The sequence below is a fragment of the Pogoniulus pusillus genome, unplaced genomic scaffold (genome assembly GCF_015220805.1).
Source record: "Pogoniulus pusillus isolate bPogPus1 unplaced genomic scaffold, bPogPus1.pri scaffold_72_arrow_ctg1, whole genome shotgun sequence".
Classification (NCBI taxonomy): Eukaryota; Metazoa; Chordata; class Aves; order Piciformes; family Lybiidae; genus Pogoniulus; species Pogoniulus pusillus.
The window spans coordinates 395,927-422,730 of record NW_026974719.1 but is presented as its reverse complement, the minus strand read 5'-3'; the positions used below and the strand labels follow the sequence as shown (position 1 = coordinate 422,730).

General features: G+C 64.4%; 1 protein-coding gene across 1 annotated transcript; it reads left to right on the top strand.

Moving 5' to 3' along the window:
• Positions 1-3: 3 nt before the first annotated feature.
• Positions 4-16,165, top strand: ONECUT2 (one cut homeobox 2; the record flags this gene model as incomplete). The annotated part of the gene is given in 3 exon segments (XM_064141771.1): positions 4-175; positions 178-279; positions 15,449-16,165. Coding segments are annotated over 3 exon segments (561 nt in total), but the record flags the coding sequence as incomplete, so codon positions are not given.
• Positions 16,166-26,804: the final 10,639 nt, after the last annotated feature.

Genomic DNA, 26,804 nt, shown 5'->3' with positions numbered 1-26,804 from the left:
TCGTCGGGCTGCGGGCCGGCGGTGGGCGGCTCGGGGCAGCTGGAGGAGATCAACACCAAGGAGGTGGCGCAGCGCATCACGGCCGAGCTGAAGCGCTACAGCATCCCCCAGGCCATCTTCGCGCAGCGGGTGCTGTGCCGCTCCCAGGGCACCCTCTCGGACCTGCTGCGGAACCCAAGCCCTGGAGCAAGCTCAAGTCCGGCAGGGAGACCTTCCGCAGGATGTGGAAGTGGCTGCAGGAGCCTGAGTTCCAGAGGATGTCTGCACTACGCCTGGCAGGTAGGTGCGGGCAGGTGCCCGGCGGGCGGCGGGCAGGGGACCGACACGCTCGGCGGGGCTCCCACCCGCCGCTACCGGGCCCCGGCTCGGCCAGCCTCCCCTTTCCTCCGGGCACGGGGAGAAGAGGACCGGGCGCCGGCCTGTCCCCCTCCTCCCGCGGCTCCCGGGGCTCGGCGGGGCTGGAGGCTGGCCAGGGGGGCCGCTGCGAGGCCCGGATTGCGTGCCGCCGCTGGCTGAGCGGCGGGGGCCGGGGCCGCTCTCCGGTAGCGGGTGCTGAAGGGCCTCCGTGCGCTCACGGCGAGCATCCCTCACCAGGTCCCGGGCGCGCCGGGAGGGACCGAGGGCTGGCGGCGGAGGAGGCGGACCGCGGCCGCGGGGCAGGCGGGGGCCGAAGCAGGGGGAAAGCGGCACCACCGCAGGGCTCAGCGCAGCCCCGCACGGCTCCGCACGGCTCCCGCGCACCCCCCCGGGCCCGGCCCGCATTGTCCCGCGGAGCGTGCGCGGGCTCCCCCCTGGCGTCCGGCGGGGGGCCGTAGCAGCCCCCATTGTTCTGCGGGGGTCAGCGCGGGGCGGGCAGCGACCCCCGGGGCAGCGGCCCGCACCGAGCCTAGGGAGAGGGTGGGTGCGGGGAGAGGGGCAGCGACACCCCCGCCCCGGCAGCGTCCGCATCGCACCCGCATCGGAGGAGCACGGGGGGCAGCGCGGGGGGGGGCGGGGAAGGACCCGGCGAAATCCTTTCCCGGCCCCGCTCGGTCCTACGGTCGCGCAACCCCTGCGCGGCTGCGGGGATCCGGTGACCGGGGCGCGGCAGACACGAGTGGGCAGAGGAGTGACAGCGGCGTGCCCCCGAACGCGCTTTGGCACCCGGGGGGTGGCCTTATCGAGGCTGCTTCCGACCTTGCCGCGCTGCTGCTGAGCAGGGAGGGCACAAAAGGGCTGCCCCAGCCCCCGGATCCTGCCTGGGGTAGGGTGGATTGGGGGGGAGGGGGGTCCCGGTGGCTCCTCCCGGAGCCCCGCGGCCGTGCCGGTTGGTTTTGCCGCGCCGGGAGACCCTCACAGGAACGAGGCAGAGCTCTGCGGGGCTTTGCGGAGAGCTCCAGGGGGTTCTCGACCTTCCTTCGCCTGAGACTGGGGTACTGATGCGGTTTGGAGAGGAGGGGGCTGTCTGCAGCTCCCCCCGCCCCCAAACCACGCCGAGATCCCGCCCTGTCCTGCGGGATTCCCTCTGCCGGGGTGCGGGGGGCCGTGGCAGAGCCGTGAGTCGCTGTCGGGCAGCCTGGGGGCTCCTGGGGGGCTCCGCTCGCTTTTCTCGAGGCGAAGGAGGCTTCGTTAGGCAGTGGCACTGAGGGCTCCGCAGCCCCCTCCAGAGCCTGGCTTGGCCGGGATGGGAGGGTAAGGGCTGCTCCGAGGGCGACTCCGAACTCCTGCCGTGCTTCCCAACCCTCCCCGCACGTCCCCCGGTGCAAATGAGCGAGGGCTGGAGGAGGACCGCCGGAGGAGCAGAAGCTCGGCGTGGCGAGGGTCAGAAAGGACCTCTGGAGGTGGTCCCGCAGGCTGGGCTGGCGCAGTCTGGCCTGGGAGCCCTCCGGGGGCGGCAGGGCTCGGGTGGGTGGTTTCTGTGTGTGTAAATACAGGCGCTCTCGCACGTGGGGACGCCGCCTTCCCAGCCCGAAGGTGTATCTGGAGAGGGAAATCAATGCAGATGATGTTGAGAAGATTAAAAGAGCATTAATGCTGGCACCGGCAGCCCCGGGCGCCGGCACCCAGCTGCCATTGATCTGGAACCCGAGACGCCTCCGTTCCAGTAACGCGGGCGGGGGGCGGGGGGGGCTTTTCCTTCCCAGCACCAAGCGCTTGGGGGTTCCCCATGGAGACCTAGAGATGGGGCAGGGACTTGCGTGTGGCCTCTGCGCACTTCCCAAGTGGAGTTCCAGACCTCCGCTTCCCAGCTCCTCCCTGCGACGCTTCCCCGTCCAGGGCCAGCGCCGGGGGCGAGCTCGGTGGCCGAGCAGGCGTAGATTGGCCGTGGGGCGGGAAAGACCTTGGCAAGTGAACCATTCCCACCAGGAAGCGGATTCTTTGAGCCCTTCCAGGCCAGAGCAGCCTTTCGGGGCGGCCCTGCCCCTGTCTTGCTGATGGAGTAGTGGTGATTGTGCCTCTAGGGCACATGGAGCTGCCCCCACACTCCACCACCCCCGAGCTGGCAGGGGCAGGGCTGGGGCTCTTGGACAGGCACAAACCACAAGCCAGGTCCTGGATCTGCACCCCAAAACAAGCTGGTGAGAAGCTGGCAGGGGCAGGGCTGGGGCTCTTGGACAGGCACAAACCACAAGCCAGGTCCTGGATCTGCACCCCAAAACAAGCTGGTGAGAAGCTGGCAGGGGCAGGGCTGGGGCTCTTGGACAGGCACAAACCACAAGCCAGGTCCTGGATCTGTACCCCAAAACAGTGAGCCCCTTGGGGTGGCCCCGAAGCCAGGGGGGGGCTCTGAGCAGGACCTTCCCCAGTCCCCTCCCTACCCCTCGGTGAAGCTTTGGCGAATCTGAGTCCCCTAAATTTCTGCCGGGGTGAAAAGTCTTTAGGATCCACAGGAGCGGCAAGGGATTGATCCGGGCAAGGAGCTCAGGGGGTCCTGCCGCGCCGAGCCCCGGCAGAGCACCGAGCCCCAGGGGCCGTTTCCAGCCCGTCCCTGCCCGGTAAGCGCGGGAGGAAAGCGGCTCCGGTGGCTGCGGGCCGGGCTCGGGCTGGTCCTGAGCTGCCGGCTGAAGGGCCCCGGCAGCGGCAGGCAGAGTCCGGGCAGAGCCCCGGGAGCGGCGGCGGCGGCCCCGTCAGCACCAGGGACAGCGCCGCGGGGAGCCAGGGGAGGAGGCGCCGGAGGGAAGATGAGGGGGGCGAAGGCGAGCAGGGGAGGGAGGGCTCGGCAAAGGAGGGCAGAGGTGCGCAGCAGAGGGGTGAGAGGGTGATGCCGGCGGGGGCCAATGGACCCAGAGTGGGGCGAGGGGCAAAGGTTTGTGGTTCCACAGCCTACCAAGACGCAGCTCGATTCCACCTCAATCCTCAGCGAGGGCTTGCCTGTCTGTCTGTCTGTCTGTCCTCTGCCCCTGCCTGCGCCCTTCCTAACTGCTGCTTTTCGGTGCCTTTCGAGGCCGTTCGGTGGCGGCAGCTGCGGCTGCAAATGCAGGGCTAATAGCAGCGGTGCCCGGCGGGGTGTCTATATATAAACCCGCTCCTCAGCGCCAAACTAAATATACAGGCAGCGAGAGAGGTCCTCCGAGAGGTGCTCAGCGGCTTCAGATATTAGCGCTCCCCCCGGCTATAGATCCGCGGTTGGACACTCGCGGCACGCCGCGGGGCCGGGTGATGAATTCTCCTTCACCTGCAGCAGCCTTCTGAAAGGAGATCCTGCTCCTGCCTTCTGCGGCAGGGACTTCTGCCCTGTCCTCCCCTCCAGCAGAGATTTCTGCCCTGTCCTCCCCCCAGCAGAGATTTCTGCCCTGTCCTCCCCCCAGCAGAGATTTCTGCCCTGTCTTCTCCCCCAGCAGACTTCTGCCCTGTCTTCTCCCCCAGCAGAGATTTCTGCCCTGTCTTCTCCCCCAGCAGAGATTTCTGCCCTGTCTTCCCCTCCAGCAGAGATTTCTGCCCTGTCCTCCCCCCAGCAGAGATTTCTGCCCTGTCTTCTCCCCAGCAGAGATTTCTGCCCTGTCCTCCCCTCCAGCAGAGATTTCTGCCCTGTCTTCTCCCCCAGCAGAGATTTCTGCCCTGTCCTCCCCTCCAGCAGAGATTTCTGCCCTGTCCTCCCCTCCAGCAGAGATTTCTGCCCTGTCTTCTCCCCCAGCAGAGATTTCTGCCCTGTCCTCCCCTCCAGCAGAGATTTCTGCCCCTGTCCTCCCCCCAGCAGAGATTTCTGCCCTGTCTTCTCCCCAGCAGAGATTTCTGCCCTGTCCTCCCCTCCAGCAGAGATTTCTGCCCTGTCTTCTCCCCCAGCAGAGATTTCTGCCCTGTCCTCCCCTCCAGCAGAGATTTCTGCCCTGTCCTCCCCTCCAGCAGAGATTTCTGCCCTGTCTTCTCCCCCAGCAGAGATTTCTGCCCTGTCTTCCCCTCCAGCAGAGATTTCTGCCCTGTCCTCCCCTCCAGCAGAGATTTCTGCCCTGTCCTCCCCTCCAGCAGAGATTTCTGCCCTGTCCTCCCCTCCAGCAGAGATTTCTGCCCTGTCTTCTCCCCCAGCAGAGATTTCTGCCCTGTCTTCCCCTCCAGCAGAGATTTCTGCCCTGTCCTCCCCTCCAGCAGAGATTTCTGCCCTGCCTTCCCCTCCAGCAGAGATTTCTGCCCTGTCCTCCCCTCCAGCAGAGATTTCTGCCCTGTCTTCTCCCCAGCAGAGATTTCTGCCCTGTCTTCTCCCCCAGCAGACTTCTGCCCTGTCTTCCCCTCCAGCGGAGATTTCTGCCCTGTCTTCTCCCCCAGCAGAGATTTCTGCCCTGTCTTCCCCTCCAGCAGAGATTTCTGCCCTGTCTTCTCCCCCAGCAGAGATTTCTGCCCTGCCTTCCCCTCCAGCAGAGATTTCTGCCCTGTCTTCCCCTCCAGCAGAGATTTCTGCCCTCCCAGTCCCATTTTGAGGGAAGCAATCGCTGCCTCTCCGTCTCTTGAGGGGGCTGAGAAAGAGATCTGAGCGCTCCTGCCGCTTGGGAGCCTTTTTTCCCTCCCCTCTCCTTGCGTTAAGGAACAGTTCATCAATCAGCGCTCTCCTCACCCAGCCTCTTCTTTGCTACTTCCCAATTAGATTGCTCTCAGCATCTCTCTTTTGTCGTTTGTTCTCCCCAGCACCTTTGGAACTGGAAGGTCCCAGACTCGAAGGCTGCAGCTGCCAGGCTTTGGGCTGGTTTCTGTGCTGGGGAACACATCACCACCAAAGGGATTCTTGCCCAGAGGCTGATGCTGCGCCTCCCCTCGCTCGCTTTTGGGCTGCTTTGCCTCGCCGTGCTGCCCTTGCCCGCCCTTAGCCCTCCTCCCTTCACGGAATCCCGGGAGCATTCCGCTTGGAAAAGGCCCTCAGGATCACCAGGTCCAACCCTGAACCCTGTCTTACAAGGCGCCCCCTGAACCCGAGCACCACATCCAAACGCCTTTAGGACACGTCCCGGGCGGCCGGAGGCTGTCTGGAGCCAGGCCAAGGGGGAAGGGTTTGGAGCTGAGGGAGGGCAGGGCTGGAGTGGGTCTGAGGAGGCAGCGACTCAGCGCCGGGGTCGTGTCCAGCCCAAAGGGCTGCGATCGCCGGCAGCGCCTCCCGCCGCAGGGCGCCGCCTTGTGGCCGCTGCGCGCAAGGGCAGGACCAGTCCCGCTCCGCTGACCGAGTCACGGAATCGCAGACACATTCCGCTTGGAAAAGCGCCTCAGGAGCCCCAAGTCCACCTCATATCCCTGCTCTACAAGGTGCACCCCAAACCATGTCCCCCGAGCACCACATCCAAGCGGCTTTTAAACACGTCCGGGATTGGCGTCTCAACCTCCTCCCTGGGCAGCCTGTGCCAGAATCTCGGCCTTGACCTTCCAGTTGCAAGCGGCTTTGTCATCCCCCCCAACTCAGCCAGCTCCCCGAGGTGCCAGGCTCCTGGCCAGGAGCAGCCCTGAGCACCGAGCGTGGCAGACTGCCCGCAGGTGCCCGGAGAAACAAAGCCCACCGGGGGGAAAGCAGGGCTGAGGGGCACCGCCTGCGCTGCCAGTCTGCCCTGTCCTTCAGGCATCTCCAGCGGCGGGGGTGCATTTCTCAGGCTGCTTAGGCAACCTCTTCCAGCGCTTTACAGGTGCCACCCCCCCTCCACCACCACCCCCCTTAATGGTTGGCCTTTATCTCTCTTTTTTGTCTTTTAAATCCTTTGCTTCTCCCGCAGGGCTGAGGGGGGGAGGGGAAGGGGGGGAAGGTACCTCCCTTGCTCGTGTTTAAGACTCCTGTCTTGTCTCCTGTCTCCTCCAGAGGAAGCCTCAGCATGCTTGGGAGATGCATATGCAGAGGGAGCATTATGGCCAGTGGGATGGATAGTGCAGCTCTTTGGCCCAGGTAAAGAGATATGCTGCGTCCAGCTCGACCGATCTCGCCGACTTTTGCATCGAAAAAGGCTCTGGGGTGGACAGAGGGGTCGGTGGGGGTCGCTAGGTTGGGGGCTTGGTTTTGGTTCGGAGGTAGACATCACACCGAGCAGCCGCCCCGCAAGCGGGCTCCGCGCTGCCGTCGAGCAGACAGAAAGCGGGCGGGGGGGAGGGGACGAGGGGGGAGGTTGAGCTCCCAGGCCAGAGTGCTGGGCTCCAAAGGAGACAAAACAAAGGGGCAGCGGCGGGGGCGGGGGAGCGGGGCAGCGGCGGGGGCCGCACAAAGGAACGAGCCGGGAGCGAGGGAGGCTGGCAGCTGCCCAGCGCGCAAATGGTCTGCGGCCCGAAATACCTCCCGGTAAGCAGGGAACATATTGATGAGCTCTGCTGCCTCTGCTGCAGAGCTCAGCTCGCCCTAATGGGCAGCGGGGGGGCAGGGCCGCCGGGACGCGCGGCTTTGGCACGGGAGAGGAAGAGCAAGGGGGAGGAAGTCTTCCTCGGAGAGCTGCCCGCGCGCATCCCTCCTCCTCCTCCTCCCGCTCCGTTTTTCCCTTCTCCTCCCTGCCTACCGTGCCCGCTCCGTGCGGTGTCACCTCCCAGAGCTCCTCTGTGCTCTGTGCCAAGGTGCCGGCATGCTGGCAGGGGTGCCACGGCGGCGGCGCTCAGGGGGAGGGCGACACTCGCCTCTCCGGGAGGGAATCAGAACCAGTCAGGGTTGGAAGGGACCACAGGCATCAGCCAGTCCCAACCCCCTGCCATGCCCAGGGACACTCTACCCTAGAGCAGGCTGCCCACAGCCTCAGCCAGCCTGGCCTCGAACAGCTCCAGGGACGGGGCCTCAACCGCCTCCCTGGGCACCCCATTCCAGGCTGTCCCCTGAGCCCCCGGGAGGAAGGAGGCGGCAAGCTGATGGTGTAGCTAGGAGCAGCCTCCTCCTAAGGCCTGCCGGAGTGCCAGCTGGGAGGGCAGCAGGGGCTGCCGCAGCCAGAGAAGGCGGCAGAGCTTTGCTGCCCTCCTCTCGTCTCCAGCAGCAGCCGTTCCAAGGAAACGGACATTTCCTGCCTTCTCCCGGGGATCCGGACTCCCGGGGATCAGGACTCCCGGGCATCAGGACTCTCGGGGATCAGGACTCCCGGGGATCAGGACTCTCGGGGATCAGGACTCCCGGGGATCAGGACTCCCGGGGATCAGGACTCCCGGGGATCAGGACTCTCGGGGATCAGGACTCTCGGGGATCAGGACTCCCGGGGATCAGGACTCTCGGGGATCCGGACTCCCGGGGATCAGGACTCCCGGGGATCAGGACTCTCGGGGATCAGGACTCTCGGGGATCAGGACTCCCGGGGAATCAGGACTCTCGGGGATCAGGACTCCGGGGATCAGGACTCTCGGGGATCAGGACTCCCGGGGATCAGGACTCTCGGGGATCAGGACTCTCGGGGATCAGGACTCCCGGGCATCAGGACTCTCGGGGATCCGGACTCCCGGGCATCAGGACTCTCGGGGATCAGGACTCCCGGGGATCAGGACTCTCGGGGATCAGGACTCCCGGGGATCAGGACTCCCGGGGATCAGGACTCCCGGCAGCAGCTGGGGCCGGAGGCACACGGCAGGGGCTCAGTAGATCCACGCTTGCCCTGGCAGGAGGGCCCGGGGGACTGGGCTGAGCACTCCGTGCCCGCTGGGAGCTGGCGGGAGGGACCCGCGGGCAGGCGCTGCTTTGGTGCCAGCTCTGACCGGGGGCTCAGAAACCCCGGGAGCAGGGAAGTGTTCTCCTTCGGCCTCTCGGAAGGGAGAGGCAAATAAATCTCCAGCGCAAGAGTGCCACGGGCAGGCTGAAGGCTCCAGCTGCGCCTGAGCAGCCTCCCTGCTGCTGCTGGGGGTGCCAGGGCGGGACACGGGGGCCGCGGGCAGGCTGCCCCTGCCCATCGCGGCTGGGCGACGCAGCTGAAATGCAGCTGCCGGCAGCTGGAGCAGTGGGAGCCTGCTGTGGCGCCTGGAGGAGGCTGGCACAGCTGTGCAGGGTGGGGGTGTGCCTGTCCCTGCTGCAGGGTACCCAGCACCAGGGTGGTCAAGCAGCCCTCGGGGAGCAGGAAGGGCTCACAAGGCTCTGCCCTGCAAGGAGGCTGCGGCAGGAGCCGGGTGGTGACCCCAGCAGCTTCCCGCAGCCGCCGGCAGCCCCGGGCAGCAACCCGCCCGAAACAGGCTCTGCCAGGGCAGCGCAAGGGGCTGCATGGGCGCCGGGGGGAGGCTCCACAGGAGAGCGCCCACCTGGGCGCCGGGGGGCTGCAGGGCAGGGCTGGCTTCGGTGCCTGGTGCCCAGGAGCAGGCTGCAGCTGCGCAGGCTGCCGCTGCTGCTGCTTCTCGCCCTGGAGTGCAATAAATTGGCCCTGGCCCATCTATTATTTATTGCTGTGTATTAATGATGTGAGTATATCACAGAGGTACTTAGAGGCCCCTGTCAGCGAGCCCGCAAAGCCGAGGGGGTGGCAGCACGGCCCGGGGGGGGAAAGGCAGCCTCTGCCCCCCTCCCCTCCCCCAGAATTTACAGCCCCATTCCAGCCACGCAGCAGATTTACAGGGGATGGGACACAAATAGCCTGAGACCTGCTGCCTGCCAGGGAGAAATAGAGCCAGCTGAGGCCCCAGGCCCGTTCATCTCCTCTGCTGGAGGATGCCAGAACTGGGGGCACCAAAACTGTGCCCTCTGTCACAGGATGACACTGAGGAGAAGCAGGCTGAGCCCCGGGGAAACCTCCTGGCACAGCACAGCCTGGTCCTGTGCTTCTCTCTGGGAGCACTGCAGATCTGCAAGCAGGAACTGTGGCACAGAGGGGTTGGGTTGGGCTGTTCTGGAGGAATCCTGGCACAGAGGGGTTGGATTGGGCTGTTCTGGAGGAATCCTGGCACAGAGGGGTTGGATTGGGCTGTTCTGGAGGAATCCTGGCACAGAGGGGTTGGATTGGGCTGTTCTGGAGGAATCCTGGCACAGAGGGGTTGGATTGGGCTGTTCTGGAGGAATCCTGGCACAGAGAGGTTGGATTGGGCTGTTACAGAGGAATCCTGGCACAGAGGGGTTGGATTGGGCTGTTCTGGAGGAATCCTGGCACAGAGGGGTTGGATTGGGCTGTTCTGGAGGAATCCTGGCACAGAGAGGTTGGATTGGGCTGTTACAGAGGAATCCTGGCACAGAGGGGTTGGATTGGGCTGTTCTAGAGGAATCCTGGCACAGAGGGGTTGGGTTGGACTGTTCTGGAGGAATCCTGGCACAGAGGGGTTGGGTTGGACTGTTCTGGAGGAATCCTGGCACAGAGAGGTTGGATTGGGCTGTTACAGAGGAATCCTGGCACAGAGAGGTTGGATTGGGCTGTTACAGAGGAATCCTGGCACAGAGGGGTTGGATTGGGCTGTTCTAGAGGAATCCTGGCACAGAGGGGTTGGATTGGGCTGTTCTGGAGGAATCCTGGCACAGAGGGGTTGGGTTGGACTGTTCTGGAGGAATCCTGGCACAGAGGGGTTGGATTGGGCTGTTCTGGAGGAATCCTGGCACAGAGGGGTTGGATTGGGCTGTTCTGGAGGAATCCTGGCACAGAGAGGTTGGATTGGGCTGTTACAGAGGAATCCTGGCACAGAGGGGTTGGGTTGGGCTGTTCTGGAGGAATCCTGGCACACAGGGGTTGGATTGGGCTGTTCTGGAGGAATCCTGGCACAGAGGGGTTGGATTGGGTTCCTGTGCACCTCGTAGCTGAGATGCCCAGGTGAGCCCTGGCAGAGCCAGAGGCCGTTTCCCGTGCCAGGCAGCGGGCAGCGGGCAGTGGGCAGCCGGCAGCGGGCAGCGGGCAGTGGGCAGCCGGCAGCGGGCAGCGGGCAGCGGGCAGTGGGCAGCCGGCAGCGGCAGCGGGCAGCGGGCAGCGGGCAGCGGGCAGCGGGCAGTGGGCAGTGGGCAGCGGGCAGCGGGCAGCGGGCAGTGGGCAGCGGGCAGCGGGCAGCGGGCAGCGGGCAGCCGGCAGCGGGCAGCGGGCAGCGGGCAGTGGGCAGCGGGCAGCGGGCAGCGGGCAGTGGGCAGCCGGCAGCGGGCAGCAGGCAGCAGCAGCAGCCCGGCGAGGCGATGATTTGCGTCCTCCTCCCTCACGCCCGGCCCTCGTTACATAACGCTCCTGTACACAGCGGACTACTTAACCTAATTCGTATCGATCCGAGGGGGCTTCCGTTCGTGCATGCTTAATTCGAGAGGTAATCGAGCGGGCTGGGGAGGTCTCGTCGGGGAGCAGCCCCGGCGGAGGTGCGGGGGGAGGAGGAGCTGCTTCGAGGCGACCTCCTTCAGCCCTCGGCAAGCCTCCCGCTGGCCGCGGCGCTGCCCCGGCTGGTGGAGCCGCTCGCCTCCGCCCCAGCCGCCCCCGAATGGAAGCGAGGTGAGGTGCCGAGGTTTTGGGGGGTCGGCTCCACACCCCGATGGACCCGCAGCCGGCAGTCGATGCTCCCAGCCGCTGCGGCGAGGCTGCCTGCCGCACCGAGGCAGGCTCGGTCCCTCCCGGCTCCTGCTCGCTGCCTCCTTGGCCCCAAACTCGCTTTCGCCAGGAGAGTAAAACCAGCATCAGGCTGGTGATTATCTGAGAGCTTGAGGCGCTGCGGGGAAGCCAATCTGGGGGGGGACAGGACAAAGGGAGGCTTTTTCCCGGCGGGAATGGGCCGGGAAGTGTGGCCCTGAGAAACAGCAGGAAGCCAAAGAGTGCTGCGGGGGCTCTGCTGAAAGAGCCTTCACCTAATGGGCTTGAAAGCAGCGGACACCCGAGCTGGGGCTGGCATCAGATCCGTGCTGGGGCTGTCTGCAGGAGGAGCTGAGCCTGCCCTCTGTGTGTGTTTGAAAGCAGAAGATGCCCCAGCTGGCATCTAGACTGGCATCAGATCCGTGCTGGGGCTGTGTCTGCAGGAGTTGCTGAGCCTGCCCTCTGTGTGTGTTTGAAAGCAGAAGATGCCCGAGCTGGGTTGGCATCAGATCCGTGCTGGGGCTGTGTCTGCAGGAGTTGCTGAGGCTGCCCTCTGTGTGTGTTTGAAAGCAGAAGATGCCCCAGCTGGCATCTAGACTGGCATCAGATCCGTGCTGGGGCTGTGTCTGCAGGAGTTGCTGAGCCTGCCCTCTGTGTGTGTTTGAAAGCAGAAGATGCCCGAGCTGGGTTGGCATCAGATCCGTGCTGGGGCTGTGTCTGCAGGAGTTGCTGAGCCTGCCCTCTGTGTGTGTTTGAAAGCAGAAGATGCCCCAGCTGGCATCTAGACTGGCATCAGATTCGTGCTGGAGCTGTGTCTGCAGGAGTTGCTGAGCCTGCCCTCTGTGTGTGTTTGAAAGCAGAAGATGCCCCAGCTGGCATCTAGACTGGCATCAGATCCGTGCTGGGGCTGTGTCTGCAGGAGTTGCTGAGCCTGCCCTCTGTGTGTCTGAAAGCAAAAGATGCCCGAGCTGGCATCTAGACTGGCATCAGATCCGTGCTGGAGCTGTGTCTGCAGGAGTTGCTGAGCCTGCCCTCTGTGTGTCTGAAAGCAAAAGATGCCCCAGCTGGCATCTAGGCTGGCATCAGATCCATGCTGGGGCTGTGTCTGCAGGAGTTGCTGAGCCTGCCCTCTGTGTGTCTGAAAGCAAAAGATGCCCGAGCTGGCATCTAGACTGGCATCAGATCCGTGCTGGGGCTGTGTCTGCAGGAGTTGCTGAGCCTGCCCTCTGTGTGTGTTTGAAAGCAGAAGATGCCCCAGCTGGCATCTAGACTGGCATCAGATCCGTGCTGGGGCTGTGTCTGCAGGAGTTGCTGAGCCTGCCCTCTGTGTGTGTTTGAAAGCAGAAGATGCCCCAGCTGGGTTGGCATCAGATCCGTGCTGGGGCTGTGTCTGCAGGAGTTGCTGAGCCTGCCCTCTGTGTGTCTGAAAGCAAAAGATGCCCGAGCTGGCATCTAGACTGGCATCAGATCCGTGCTGGAGCTGTGTCTGCAGGAGTTGCTGAGCCTGCCCTCTGTGTGTCTGAAAGCAAAAGATGCCCGAGCTGGCATCTAGGCTGGCATCAGATCCGTGCTGGGGCTGTGTCTGCAGGAGTTGCTGAGCCTGCCCTCTGTGTGTCTGAAAGCAAAAGATGCCCGAGCTGGCATCTAGACTGGCATCAGATCCGTGCTGGAGCTGTGTCTGCAGGAGTTGCTGAGCCTGCCCTCTGTGTGTGTTTGAAAGCAAAAGATGCCCGAGCTGGCATCTAGACTGGCATCAGATCCGTGCTGGAGCTGTGTCTGCAGGAGTTGCTGAGCCTGGCCTCTGTGTGTCTGAAAGCAAAAGATGCCCCAGCTGGCATCTAGGCTGGCATCAGATTCGTGCTGGGGCTGTGTCTGCAGGAGTTGCTGAGCCTGCCCTCTGTGTGTCTGAAAGCAAAAGATGCCCCAGCTGGCATCTAGGCTGGCATCAGATTCGTGCACAGTGCTTCTCCAGGGCACTGCCGCCTGGCTCTTTGCCCAAGGGAGCTGAAGGAAGGTCGAGAGCTGTTCAGTGTGGGCAGAGCAGGGCAAATTTGCCCTTTTGCTCATTCCTCCACTTCTGCCAGCCAGGAGGGCCCAGTGCCTGCCTGCCCCTGCCAGCCCCTGCCTGCCCCTGCCCACCCCTGCCCGCTGGCACCAAACCTGCCAGCGCTGCCTTAGCCTGAGGCTTGCAAAGCTGCTCATGGGGGATCGATGCAGAGTCCTGCATCTTTGGAGCTGCCATCTGAGCAGCTGCCCTCTGCCCGGGCTCTGACAAGTGCTGAGCCACCTCTTGCCCTTCTCCTCACCTCCTGCCCTCCACCTCCTGCCCCTCATCCCCTCACCTCCTGCCCTCACCCTGAGGCTCTGCCCTGTGGCAGGGCTTTGGTCCACCCTCTCTGCGAGCAGCAGTTTTAAACAGCCTCCTTGGGCACAGGCCCTGAAGGCAGCCTCGGCTCCATGCCACAGGGCTCTGCCCTGCTGCGGAGCAGTGAGTGCTGGAGCTGTCTCGGAGCTCTTTCTGTGCACAGCCCCCCCGGGCCAGAAGGGAGGGCACCCCAGGGGTCATCTGCTCCAACCACGCCAGGGGATGGGCTGGGACGAGCGGGGCCAGCCCCTGCCCAGCTGAGCTCAGACCAATCCTCCGGCACGCTTCGTGCTCTCCTCTCGCCACCTGTCCCTTGCCTTCCGCAGAGCAGCTCCGGCAGCAGCCGCCGCGCTCCAGCGGGTTGAGATGGCCTCTTCCCTCCCCTTCCACTGCCGCTTTCCTGGAAGGGAGCCTCGGCAGAGGAGAGAGCTGCCCCCTGCCCCCTCCCCCGCGGAGGAGCAGCCTGCCTGCTGGCTGCCTTTGCAGGAGCGGGGCCGCGGGAAGGTAGTTACCGCATGCATTGCAGAGCTGGCGGCCCTGCATTATTGATGACAGGCTCCCGATGACTGGAAGAGGCCATCTCTGGCCATAAATTAGTGATGCGAGGAGCAGGAGGCTCCGCGGCTGTCCCGGAACCCAGCAGAGCTGCGGCACAGGCGCCGCTGCTGGCCGCGGGCAGCGCCGCGCAGCTTCCACGCCAAGGGCAGCAGCAGAGGCACAAAGCAGCCCCAGAGCTGCCTCTGCCCCTCGGGCAGGCAGTGAAATGGCACCCATGGGGTGCGTTCGAGGTGCAGAGGATCCAAAGTCTTCCCAAGTGGCGATGCCTTTGGGGCAATGATCTCTGGAGACCTCAGCCCCGTCGTTGGGACACAGGTTTGGGCTCGCTGCGATGCCTCCAGCCTGCCCCTGCAGGAGGATCCCTGCTGCCATCCTGCTCCTTGGGGTCCCAGCTGCAGCCCTGGGGTGTTTGGGATGGTCCCGTTCTGACCTTCATAGGCTCATGGGACGGTGGGTTTGGAAGGGAGCTCTGGAGATCACCCAGTCCGACCCCCCCTGCCAAAGCAGGGTCACCCGGGGCAGGTGGTGCTGGAGAAAGTGGATGAGGGGAGCAGAGCAGCCTGTCCTGGGTCAGAAAGGGCAAAGCTGGGAGGGCTGCTCAGCTGGGATCCTTCCTTGCCAGGGGCTTCCACCCATCCCTCTGTGCCCACACCACCAGCACCTCTCCATCCCGTGACCGTCTTCTGGGAGAGGATCTGCTGGTGTGGGTGCTGGGAGCATCCCTCCTGCCTGTGGGTGAGGGACATGGGTGCAGAGGAGTGGAGGAATGGGTGCAGAAGGCTGGAGGAGGAATGGGTGTAGAGGAGTGGAGAAGGAATGGGTGCAGAAAGGTGGAGGAGAAGGAATGGGTGCAGAGGAGTGGAGGAGGAGTGGGTGCAGAAGGGTTGAGGAGGAGTGGGTGCAGAAAGGTGGAGGAGAAGGAATGGGTGCAGAGGAGTGGAGGAGGAGTGGGTGCAGAAGGGTTGAGGAGGAGTGGGTGCAGAAAGGTGGAGGAGAAGGAATGGGTGCAGAGGAGTGGAGGAGGAGTGGGTGCAGAAGGGTTGAGGAGGAGTGGGTGCAGAAGGGTTGAGGAGAAGGAATGGGTGCAGAGGAGTGGAGGAGGAGTGGGTGCAGAAGGGTGGAGGAGAAGGAATGGGTGCAGAGAAGTGGAGGAGGAGTGGGTGCAGAAGGGTTGAGGAGGAGTGGGTGCAGAAGGGTTGAGGAGAAGGAATGGGTGCAGAGAAGTGGAGGAGGAGTGGGTGCAGAAGGGTTGAGGAGGAGTGGGTGCAGAAGGGTTGAGGAGAAGGAATGGGTGCAGAGGAGTGGAGGAGGAGTGGGTGCAGAAAGCTGGAGGAGGAGGAGTGGGTGCAGAAGGGGGGAAGAGGAATGGGTGCAGAGGCATGGAGGGGGGGAAATGGTTCCAGAAAGGTGTAGGTGAGCCTCTGGGTGCAGAAGGAGAGGGAGGTTGGGACTGGATGCTTTTGGAGGCCCCTTCCAGCCCAAAGCCTTTGCGATTCCGTGACCCTGGGATGCGGGAGCCTGACCCAGCCTGACCACCCCTCCCGCGGGAGTCCTGCCGGGGCCGTGCCGGCCGGGGGGCAGCTGTGGCACCGCGGGAGGCTGCCAGCTCAGCGGCGGCTGGCAGGCCGCGGGCACGGGAGCCGCTAACCCTGTTGGTTTCCCTCGTGGCCGCCCGCAGCCTGCAAGCGCAAGGAGCAGGAGCCCGGCAAGGAGCGCAGCGGCTCGCAGAAGAAGTCTCGCCTGGTGTTCACCGACCTGCAGCGCCGAACGCTCTTCGCCATCTTCAAGGAGAACAAGAGGCCCTCCAAGGAGATGCAGATCACCATCTCGCAGCAGCTGGGGCTGGAGCTCACCACCGTCAGCAACTTCTTCATGAACGCCCGGCGCCGCAGCCTGGAGAAGTGGCAGGACGACCTCAGCTCGGGGGGCTCCTCCTCGGCCCCCAGCACCTGCAGCAAGGCGTGAGGGGGGCGCGGAGGCGGCGGCGGAGCCCTCGGCCGGTGACCTAAAGCACAAACCCTCCTGGAAACCACCCCCAGCCCGGCTCCAGCGGAGACCTTCCCACGGCTTCCTCTCCTCGCCCCGCTCCACGGCCCCGCGCTCGGGACGGGTCTGAGAGGGGGCGCCCGTCCCTGAGCCCCCGAGAGCCCCAGAGGTGCCCAGCGCCCGCGGAGCAGCACAAGGTCTGCCGCCCGAGGAGCCCGGCAGCTGGCGCGGCAAACTCAGGCGAAGCCCCAGCCCGGCCCCGGCCCCAGGCGAATTCCCTGCCCCGCAGCCGGGCGCCGCCTCGGGCCGCTCCAGCGCCCGCGGCTCCGAGCACAGCGCAGCAGCCCCGGCGGCTCCGAGCACACGGGCGCAGCCTGCAGCCCGCCGCGGGCTCTGCCTTGGCACCGGCCGCGGGGCTCCGAGCACACGGGCGCAGCCTGCAGCCCGCCGCGGGCTCTGCCTTGGCACCGGCCGCGGGGCTCCGAGCACACGGGCGCAGCCTGCAGCCCGCCGCGGGCTCTGCCTTGGCACCGGCCGCGGGGCGCACCCTCAGGAGGAGCGAACAGCCTGCGGATTGTCCCCAGGTCCTTCACACCTCTGGCTCGGCCACCAGGAGCCAGGCTTCTCCTCCACCCCCTCCCTTCCCGAACCTTTGCAGCGTTTTCAAGCAGGAAGAAGCCCAAGGCCAGGCCCTTGGCATGCCACTGCCCAGTGCGGGTGTGCCCCCTATGACCTCAGCGTGGCACCCAGGCCCAGCGCACCCCTCCCCGCACCACCCTTGAGCCCCGCCAGCCGGTGGGAACACAGCACACCAAAGAGCCAGGATTACTGCAAGCCAAAGATGTTTAGAACTCGCCATCCTCTCCTCGTCACCGCCGGCGGGGCGGGCTCCGTGCCCTCGCCGCAGCCCCGCAAGCACCGGCGCCCTCCCGTCTCCAGCCGGGCGCCGCTCGCCCCGCCCGGCGCCCCCCCCGCCCCTTCCCGGGGTGCTCCTCTCCAGACCCTCCAGACTTTTTGTACGTCCTCCTTGATGGAAACCAAAGAAACGTTTTCTGCACCTACTTCTCCTGCCACAGGCTGCTCGGCCGCAGGGCAGCGCCCCGGCGGGCGGAGGCGGCGCCGCGCTTGGGGCGGACCTCTCGGGCGCGTTTTCGGGAAGCAGACCTCAAGAAAGGCTCGAGGGGAAGGAGAACAAAGCGAAGCCAGTCGGGTCGCTGCTTCACCTGGCCACCTCAGTCCTCCTCCAGCCGAAGATTGTCTTTATTTTGTGCCTATGCAGTTTTTCTGTCAAAGACCAAGGAACAGAGCAACCAAAACCTCAGCAGCTACAATACCAAAGATGAGGATTCTCCCTCCTTGCGTTCCCTTTGTTGTCTCCTCTTGCTGACCCTGACCTCCCCGCAGGTAACCTCTTCAGTTTCTTTGTGCAACCAAAGCCGGGGCGGGGGGGGGGGGGAAGGGGGGGAGGGGATTTGTGTCTGTGCCCCTCGGGCTCCCTGCGGCAGGTGCTGGCCTCGCTCTCCAGAGCTGCCCAGGGAGACCCTGGGCTCTTGGGTGGAGCTGGGCTCCTGGCTGCCTAGAGCCACTGTCTGTACGTGGGGGTGGGTTGAGTAACCTCCAGCCTTCCTCCTCCTCCCCGGGGCGCAGGGCTGGCTTTGTGTCGCTGCCAGCGCTGAGCACCACCGCAGCCTGGCTCGCAGGCGTCTGGCCGCACCTGAACCGCGGCTGGCAGCTGACTCTGAGACGTGTCCCAGCGGGGATGCTCCAAAAGGGCTCGAGCTCCAGAGCTGGAGCAGACTGAGTTCCTTCTGCTCCATCTCTCCCTGACCACTCCGCAAGTGCCGCAGGCGCCTCCCGGCGCCTGCGCCGCAGGGAGGGCTGCAGGGGAGCAAAGGCAGGACCCTGGCAGCTGGGCTGGCAGCACGGCTCTGGGAACCAGAGCAGCCTGCAGCACAGCTTTCCAGGCAGGCCAGGCGTGAGCTGAGCGGGAGCCAGAGGAGCCTCAGAGCAAGGCATAAGCCAAAGCTGCCGCAGAGCGATTCAGGTGCGGGCCGAGCCGCACCAGCTCCTCCTGCACACCAGGAGCGGCGCCCGGCTGAGGTGGTGTGGTCACGCTGAAGCTTCACCTTCATCGCCATCCAAGAGGGGCCACCCAAAGCCACCTCTCCAGGCGCATTCGGAAGGTGGCACTGCCCTCAGGGCGAATGTCTCGCTCCGAATGTGCCTCAGGAGGTGTGCCCCAGGCTCCATTCCGCGGTGCTGCAGGAGATGCCATGCCACCAGAGGAACCCCCGGGGGTGGCTCCTCGCCTCCCCTTGCAGTCACAGGGCAGAGAAGTGTCTCCTTTTGGAGGAGGAACAAGCCCTAGGCATTCTCTGAGGGGTGTGCCAGGCAGACGGTGGGCACCTGGGGTACATCACGTCCATGGCCCCCTTGTGCCACCATCCACAGAGGCAGAGGAGAGCTCATCCTGGGCTTCTCCTGAAGCCTGTGGAGGAAGAGCTGAGGTTCTGACGGCTGTGCAGAACTGCTCCCAGCAGCCCTGAAGGAGTGAGTCCAGTTCAGCTGGACTGGAAACCAGAGTCACTTCGGTGGGGTCGTGGGGAGGGCTGGGCAGACAGGTGAGGCTTCTCTGCACTGGGCACTGCACGGGTGGCAGTGCCCATGACCATGCCCTCAGCACCCACGTTCCTCTGGTCGCACTGCTCATTGGCTATCCCTGCACCATCCCCACCTGCCCTGTCCCTGCCAGCTCCTGTGGGCTCCTGGGCAGGAGCTCTGGAAGGAGGAGTGCCCGCAGGTGGCTGTGCCCGGAGGCACAGGTGTGAGCCGGATCCTGCCCACGCTGGAAGGACTGGAGATGCCACCTCTGGGTGCCACGTGTTTGTGACTGTGTGACGGAACTCGGTCCTTCTATCCAGCCTGAGACAAAGACTGGGGTGCCCAGAGGGCACCTGGTGTCCCGGGCGCTCGGAGCGGGCGCCGCGGGGCACAGCTCTCCAGACGCCTTGGAACTGCTTCCTCAGCCCGGGAGGAACACAACGAATGTGCTTTGCTGACTTCGGTTCAATAGCTTTACTCCGCATCTCTCTTACCTACAGCTGAAGCCAAAGACCTGAGAAGGACTAAACCAGCAACCCCTGCCCGGAGGGAGCGGGGCTCTCCTCTCCCCAAGCCATGGCAGAGCCTGCCAGCTGCGCCCAGGGCACCCTCTGGCTTGCCACAGTGCCCGAGGGGGTTGAAGCTTTTCTGCCTGCCCTCCCTCCTGCTTCTTAAGGGCCATTTTTATCCTTTGAGCCTTTTCGCTCCCGCAGGGCAAAGCTGGAAGCGGTCCAGCCGCCTGGGGGGCTCTAAGTCAAGCCCTTCCCTAGGGATGATGGAATTTAGTGGAGGTGGGGCCCCAGCCTGAGCCCCACGCCGCGGCGGGAGCTGTGCCCGCAGCAGACTCAGGCCCAGGCTCCGGCGTTAGCTGTTTGTAACTCTTTATTTCAGGCCTTCACGGACTGCTCGGGGGGTTCCTTTAGGCTTATTTATTCCCTTCGAGGCAGGCGAAGCCTGCGCTGGGCGAGGCGCTTCGGGGAGCAGTCAGCTTCTGCTCCCAGCAGAGGGCCCAGCCAGGAGCCTCCTTTCCCCCCTAACTCCTTCGAGTTCGTTTGAGTCGTCTCAAGTTTGAATTATTTAAGTTAACCTCTTCCCAGCTGACTCAGAAGGGCTCAGAAAGCCTTCAGCGTCTGACTTATTTATTTAACTTATTCGCCAGCGTCCGGGGGTGGCCTCGGCTGGTTTGGTTAATTATTGTCCCGAAGGTCGTTTGGGTTGTTTTTGTTGTGTGTGTGTGTGTGTGTGTGTGTTCGGAATGACCTTTGAAGCGCTGCAGCTGATCTTCTGCGCCTGCCCAGGCGGAGGACTAAGCGCAGGATGCTCAGCCTGAAAGCCTCCGTAGCCAGGAGCAGAAAAGGCACCGGGATGCTTTGCCTGGACTTTGTGGCTTCGTAAAACCTAAGCTAGGGTCGGGGGAAAAACAAAACGGAACAAAACCAAAAGGAAAAGAAACGAAACGAAACGAAAACAAACCAAAATGAAAGAAAACAAAATGAAGGAAAACAAATCGAAACAAAACCAAAACCAAACGAAACAAAACAAAAAAAAAATGAAAACAAAACGAAACGAAACAAAATTAAATGAAACAAAACGAAATTAAACAAAACAAGACAAAAGGGAACAAAACAAAACAACACAAAACAAAACGAAACACAAAACAAAACGAAACAAACCAAAGCAACACAGAACAAAACAAAAAGACTAAACCAGAAAACACAAAATCAAGCAAAAAAAAGAAACAAAAAACAACCAAAAACCAAAAAAAAAAAAACCACAACAAACCAGAAAAGCGAGAAGAAAATACCAAAACGCCAAGCAAAGAGAAACCTTTAACCTAGCTGCTTCCAAGAACGAACTTCTGTGTGTGTGTGTGTGTGTTAAAAAAAAAAAAAAGAGAGAAAAAAGAAAAGAAAAAAAAAAGAGAGAGAAAAAATAGAGGGGCAAAAAAGGAACGAAAAAAAAAAGAGAGAAGAAATAGAGGGGGAAAAAAGGAACGAAAAAAAAAGAGAGAAAAAATAGAGGGGGAAAAAAGGAACGAAAAAAAAAGAGAGAAGAAATAGAGGGGGAAAAAAGGAACGGAAAAAAAAAAGAGAAAAAAAAAGAGAGGGGAAAAAAGGGGGAAAGAAGACGACGAAGAGGAGAAGAGCGAGCAAGACCCCCTCCGTGTCCCTAGTGAGAACCAAAGAGGCTACCTCACTGACTGTTTCCATTTGTAATTTTACTCGTGTCGATGATACCAAAGATACCAAAGATTTCTTTCTCCGCGCGGTCCGCAGCCTGCCTGTGCTTCCCCTCTCCTCCCCCCGCTCCTCTCTCCAATCCGCGCTTCCCTTCAGCCCTGCGGAAGCTGCCGGGCCCCGGGGGCACCCTTTGCTGGGTCTCCCTGGTGCCTTCGTGCCAGCCCGAAGGTGCGAAAACATCTCTCAACTCCCCCCACCCCCACCCCAGTCCCAGGGGACGCAGCGGCCGTGCTGCTCCTGGGGGGTGCCAGCCAAGGCGTTGCTCAGCAGCCTGCTCCCCGGGGACAGCGCTTGTGGCCGGGGGACGGGAGCCAGCAGTGGCAGTCACGGTTCCCAAGACGTCCCCTGCTCACCAGGAGGCTGAGGAGGGCAGGAGGACGCTTCTCGGTTGGGCCCCGGGCGCCGGGAGCATGCCCTGGGCTGCGGCAGCCGAGGCCGCTCCCTCCGCGGGGTGTTGGTTGCAATTAGTTTGCCCATGAAAATCAATTAATTCTTCCTGCGGAGCCAGCGCCGAGGAGCGGCCACATTAAGCCCCATCAGGATCATGTTCCTGAGCGATTACTGCGAGGCTGGTCGGGTGCCCCTGGGGGCATTAGCGGTGCCCTTCGGCAGCGGTTTCTCCCAGGCTGTTTTACGCGGGCTTTGTGAGCCAGACCCACTGCTGGGCACTGCTGCCACCACTCCGCACCTTCCCGCGGCCCTGCTCAGAGCCGGGGCCAGCCCCCGTCGAGGGCAGAGCCTGCTGCGTGGTTCTTAAATCAAGCAGGTGAGGACGGGCTAGGAGGTGGCTTTAGAAGGGACAACAACAACAGAGCTCGCTCAGCCCCAGCTATGCCAAAGGCTGAGCTTAGGAGCTGCTTTCCAAGCCTCTGGGTACAAACACCTCGGCTTAATGCCAGCCGAGGCCAGCTCAGCATCTCCTGCGCTGGTGAGCCCCCGTGTTGGGGCAGAGCCCAGGGAGCCACCACCCCAGGTGGGCATGGGGCCGTAAGCGCCTGCAGAGGCTCGATCCTGTCCCCAGCAGAGCTGCCTGAGCAACGCCTTCGGCCGCCCGCGCGGTGCCCACCGCAGCTCCGCACCGCAGCTGCGCTGGCTGCAGCACTGCCCCCCCCGGCCCCGCTCCCTGCTCCCCGCTCCCGGCCGGCTTGCAGCCCCGGGCCGGAGGGGGCAGGGGCTCGGGGAGCCTGCTGCTTGCCTGTGTCCCCTCCGCGAAAAGCTATAATGATTCTCAGGATGCCTTCTGGGCACGGGGGAGCCCACCCGGCCCCTCTGCTGGGCCACCCCTCCCCGCCGTGCCCTGGGGGGGGCAGCCGGACACAGAAACACCCCCCCGAGCTGGCAGGGCCCTCTGCAGCAGTCGCCGTCCTCGCCTGACTCCTGCTTCACTTGCGACGTGTGACACGAGCAGGGGACGAGTGCCTTGCTTGAACCAAAGCAACGACTTCGCCGCTCCAGACCTCGCTGTGCTTTTTTACTCTTCCCGTGAATACCTCAGCTTCGACCGGGCCGCCGAGCCGGCCCTGGGGGGCTCCTCGTACTGTGCTGCGCGGCGGTCAGCCTGCCAAGGACTCAACTCCGGACGATACCAAAGGCTCCTCTCCTCCTCTACCTCCTGTTTCCTCCTCTCCTCGCTCTGCTCCTACTGCTCCTTCATTTCTCCTTCTCCTCTCCTCTATCTCCTCCTGTATCCTTCGCCTCCTCCTGCTCCTTCATTTCGCCTTCTCTTTCTCCTCTTTTCCTTTGCCCTCTCCTCCTCCTGTGCCCTGCTCCTCCTCCTTCCTCCTCCTCTTCTCTTTCTCCCTCTCTTCCTCCTGTTTCTTTCTCTTCTCTTCCTCCTCCTGCTCTTTCTCCTTCCCATCTTCTCCTTCTCCTTTTTTCCTTCTCCTATCCCTCTCTTTTTCCTCCTGTGTCCTTCTTTTCTCCTTCTCCCTCTCCTCCCCCTATCTCCTTCTCTTGTCTTCCTGCTCCTTCATGTCACCCTCTCTTCTCCATCTCGTCCTCCTGTTTCCTTCTCAGTTCTCCCTCTCTCCTCCTCTCCTTCATTTCACCTTCTCTTTTGCCTTCTCTTCTCCATCTCATCCTCCTGTTTCCTTCTGCTATTTCTCCCCCTTCTCTCCTCCTGTCTACTCCTCCTTCACATCACTTTCTCTTTCACCCTCTCTTCTCCATCTCGTCCTCCTGTTGCCTTCTCCTTCCTCCTTCCTCCTCCTATTTCTCCCGGTCTCCTCCTCCTCCCTTTCGCCCTCTCTTCTGCATCTCGTCCTCCCGTTTCCTTCTGCTGTCTCCTGCCCCCGGCCCGGTCCCGAGGCCCTCCCCCGGCGGCGGGCAGGCTGGCGGCGCAGACCGTGCGCCCCTCCCCGAGTTTCTCCGATATACCTCATAGAGTAGTTGTTCCGATGGTGTTACCCCAGGCCACGTCCCGGCCGGCTCCCTGCCTCCTGCTGCCCGCCACTCCCACCAGAAGCAGCTTTCGGGGCTCAGGCTGGGCCCTGGCACCAGCCGGGCCCTGGCACGCCTGGCTCCTGCCTCCCCTGGGGGCTTTTGCTTTTCTTTTGCCACGGGTTTGGGGGGGAGGCTGCCGAGCGAGCCCCAGGGCTCAGAGCTGCCTGCTCTGCCGAAGGAGCAAGCTGGGCTCGTTCGCTCCAGCCCCAGCCCGTTTGAGCCCCACCGCATGAAAGAAGGAAGGAGAGGAGCAAAGGGCGAGAAGAGGGCAAGAAAACGCAGGGGGGAGGCTGCTGCTCTCCACGCGTGCTCTGCCCAGCTCGTCCTGTGCCCCTCTGGTGTTCCCGGTGTGATGCATGAGGCAAGGCCTTGGCAGGGGGGATGCAGCCCTGGGCCCCTGGCAAAGGGCCTTGGGCTGGGGGAAGGGAGTGGGGGGGCTCGGTGGCACGCGGAGCCTGCTCCCTGCTGGCAAAGCAGGCAGGGCTCTGCCTCTGCCAGCCCTGGTGCCCATGGTGGAGCACATCCAATGGCTGGGCGAGCCGAGGCGAAGCTGGGGCTGCTCTGCCCGGGCAGCTGGGCAGCGTTTGGCTTTGGCTTTGTGGCAGCCCCTTGGGCACGGGGGGCACTGGGGTGCAGCCCTCCCTTCTGCCTCCCGCCCAGACCCACCAGCCCTAGTGCCACGGCGAGGTGGGCAGTGGGCAGGACACAGACAAGCCTGCAGCCACGCCTGGGGGGCCTGTGCAGGTACCAGCTATGTGGCTCCTGCCTGGGCACCACAGACGGCTGCCCACCACCATCGGCAGCCCCTTGCTGGCCACCCCCCGCCCCAGGTTTGGGTCATTCACAGATTCATGGAGTGGTTTGCGTTAGAAGGGACCTTAAAGGTCATCCAGCTCCACCCCCTGCGGAGTAGACACCTCCCACTAGCAGCCCAGCCTGGCCTTGAGCCCCTCCCGGGAGGGGGCATCCGCAGCCTCCCTGGGCAGCCTGTGCCAGTGTCTCACCGCCCTGATCGTGACGAATCCCTGCCTAGTACCCAGCCTAACCTGCACCCCCCTCGGGCTGTCCCTCGTGCCCCCAGTGCCACCGCTGTGTGGCAGGCTGATCGCCTGTGCTGCCAGCCCCAGCCGCTTGCTGCCCGCCCGAGCAGCTGGCACACAAAGCCAAAGCAGCGCAGCCCACGCTCCGCTCCGGGCACTGCAGTGCCACGGCGTGGGGGGCGGGAGGGCAGCAGCCACAGTGCCCTCCCAGGCTTTGCTGGCGCTGCGCAGAGTGCCAGGCTCCGCGTGGCCTCCGCCTGGCACTGCCAAACGCTCCGCGGTGCGCTCTGGTGATGTTCTCCCCATAAAGGTAGTGGGGGGGGGGGGGCAGCTTGCCATGGGTGCCGTGCCAGGCAGTCGGTGCTCCCGCTTGCCAAGGCATTTGCAGGGCGAGGTTTGAGGTCTGTTTCACTCCGCCGGTGGATGTCCTGTCTGTGCCGAGCCGCGCGGGAGGTGCCCGGCGTGGGGCTGTGTGCCCGGCGTGGGGCGGTGTGCCCGGCGTGGGGCTGCGTGCCCGGCGTGGGGCTGTGTGCCCGGCGTGGAGTTGCGTGCCCGGCGTGGAGCTGTGTGCCCGGCGCGGGGCTGCGTGCCCGGCGTGGAGCTGTGTGCCCGGCGTGGAGCTGTGTGCCCGGCGCGGGGCTGTGTGCCCGGCGTGGAGCTGCGTGCCCGGCGTGGGGCTGAGTGCCCGGCGCGGGGCTGAGTGCCCGGCGTGGGGCTGCGTGCCCGGCATGGGGCTTTGTGCCCGGCGTGGAGCTGCGTGCCCGGCGCGGAGCTGCGTGCCCGGCGCGGGGCTGAGTGCCCGGCGCGGAGCTGCGTGCCCGGCGCGGGGCTTTGTGCCCGGCGTGGAGCTGCGTGCCCGGCGCGGGGCTGAGTGCCCGGCGCGGAGCTGCGTGCCCGGCGTGGGGCTGCGTGCCCGGCGCGGGGCTGTGTGCCCGGCGTGGGGCTGCGCCCGCCCGTCCCGGCGGCAGCTGCAGCGGCGCCCGGCGGAGGTTCTCTCCCCCACGCAAGGGTTTCAGCCCGCAGTTGTGCCAAGAGATGTCCTTTCCCTTCATGACGAGTGTGACCTCTGCCTCCCCCTCTTCTTTCCGGCTCTTGATGTAAAGCCCAACCCTGCCCCCTCCCCCCGCCCCCTCCCCTTTGATTTGCCAAAGTTCAATAAAGGAGGAAAAGAAAAAGCCTCTGCTGCCTGTGCCTGCTGCTGCCTGTGCCTGCTGCTGCCTGTGCCTGCTGCTGCCTGTGCCTGCTGCTGCCAGCTTCCTCTGCCCGCTCCCGGGGCCACGCTCGGCTCCTGGCAGGGCAAAGCAGGGCTGGGCAAAGGCCTGGCTCAGCCTGCCCGGGGTGCCTCGGGGCCGCAGGCGCTGTCCTTGCTCCCAGGGCACTTGTGCCCTGCCCGGGGCAGCCTGGCAGCCAGAGCAGGTCACCAGCCTCGGGCTCTTGGCCCTCCTCTCTCTCTCCAATGGGCTCTGCTGCTCCCAGGGGAGTGCCAACAGGCGGTGCCCAGGTGGAGCTGGCAGCTGAAGAAGTCGCTCTGCAGGGAGGTGACTCCTCAGGTGAGGCAGTGGAACCAGCGCCAGCCCCGGGTGCATTGGCACAGCTTCATCCCCCGAGGGCGGGCAGGAGGCTCCCCGAGCGGGCACCCCGTGCCAGGAGCAGGTTGGCACCATGCTCTGTGCTTTTACTCCAGCTGCGGGCGAGGCTTCGAGCCCAGCGCAAGCAGCCCCAGTGCCAGAGGGCAGGAGCAGAGCGAAGCCCTCCCCTGTGCTCGTCTCCAACCCAGAACGCCCCCAGCCTGCTCCTGCCCTCCCTGAACCTTCCGGCCGCGCTGGCAGAGTCGCCTCAGCCTCCCCGGGGGCCAGCGTTGGCCACCTTGGCACGGCCAGGCACGGCTCTGGGGAGGAGGGTACGGGAAGGCCGGCAGCTCCCGGGGGTACTCCGTGCCCCCCGGCACCCAGCGTGCCCGGGCGAGCGGCGGCGACTGCGCGCAGGGCAGCGGGGAAGGGGCACCGGGGGCGTCGCGACCCTGCCGCTCAGCTCAGCGCCGGGGTTAAGCTCGGGGTGAACGGGGGCACGGCAGAGAGCCTGCCCCCTGCCCCCCGCAGCCCCCTCCCGCCCCGCGGCCGGAGCCCGCCGCTAGGTACAGCTCCCCCCGCCGAGGGGGTGCCAGCCGCGGCTGCCCCCTCAGCACCGCCGCTCGCCAGGGCTCCTGCCCACCTTCGCCTCCCGACGGGGGGCAGCTGGGGAGGGCTGGGCCCCGACCCGCAGGCACCCTGGCGGTGCAGCCCTGCGAAGAGCTGGCCTGAGACCAGCAGCGCTGTGCTTTCCAGCTCCCTTGGCATCATGCTGGGCACCGGTGGGGAGCGCAGGGGGCAGAGCAGCTGCGGGCAAGCCCAGGCTGGGCACCCTCGTCCCCACGGGAACGAGGCTGCTCCTCCGGCACAGAGGGTCCCTGCCGCAGCAGACACCGCTCCGGTTCCTCGGAGCTGGCACTCGGGCAGGATCTGGCCAAGGGCTGGGCACAGTGGCACTGCCTGGCACACATCTGCAGCACTCCCTCCCAGAGGTACCCAGAGGAGAGACCTCTCGGGCTCAGAGGGCATCAGCTCTGCCCGGAGCGTCACAGCTGTCCCGCCCCCCCCGGGATGCCAGCCCCGGCGGTGCCCCAGGGGAGAGGCGCAGGGCAGGGAGCAGAGCAAAGCCCTCCGCGGGGGCACTGAGGGCACACAGC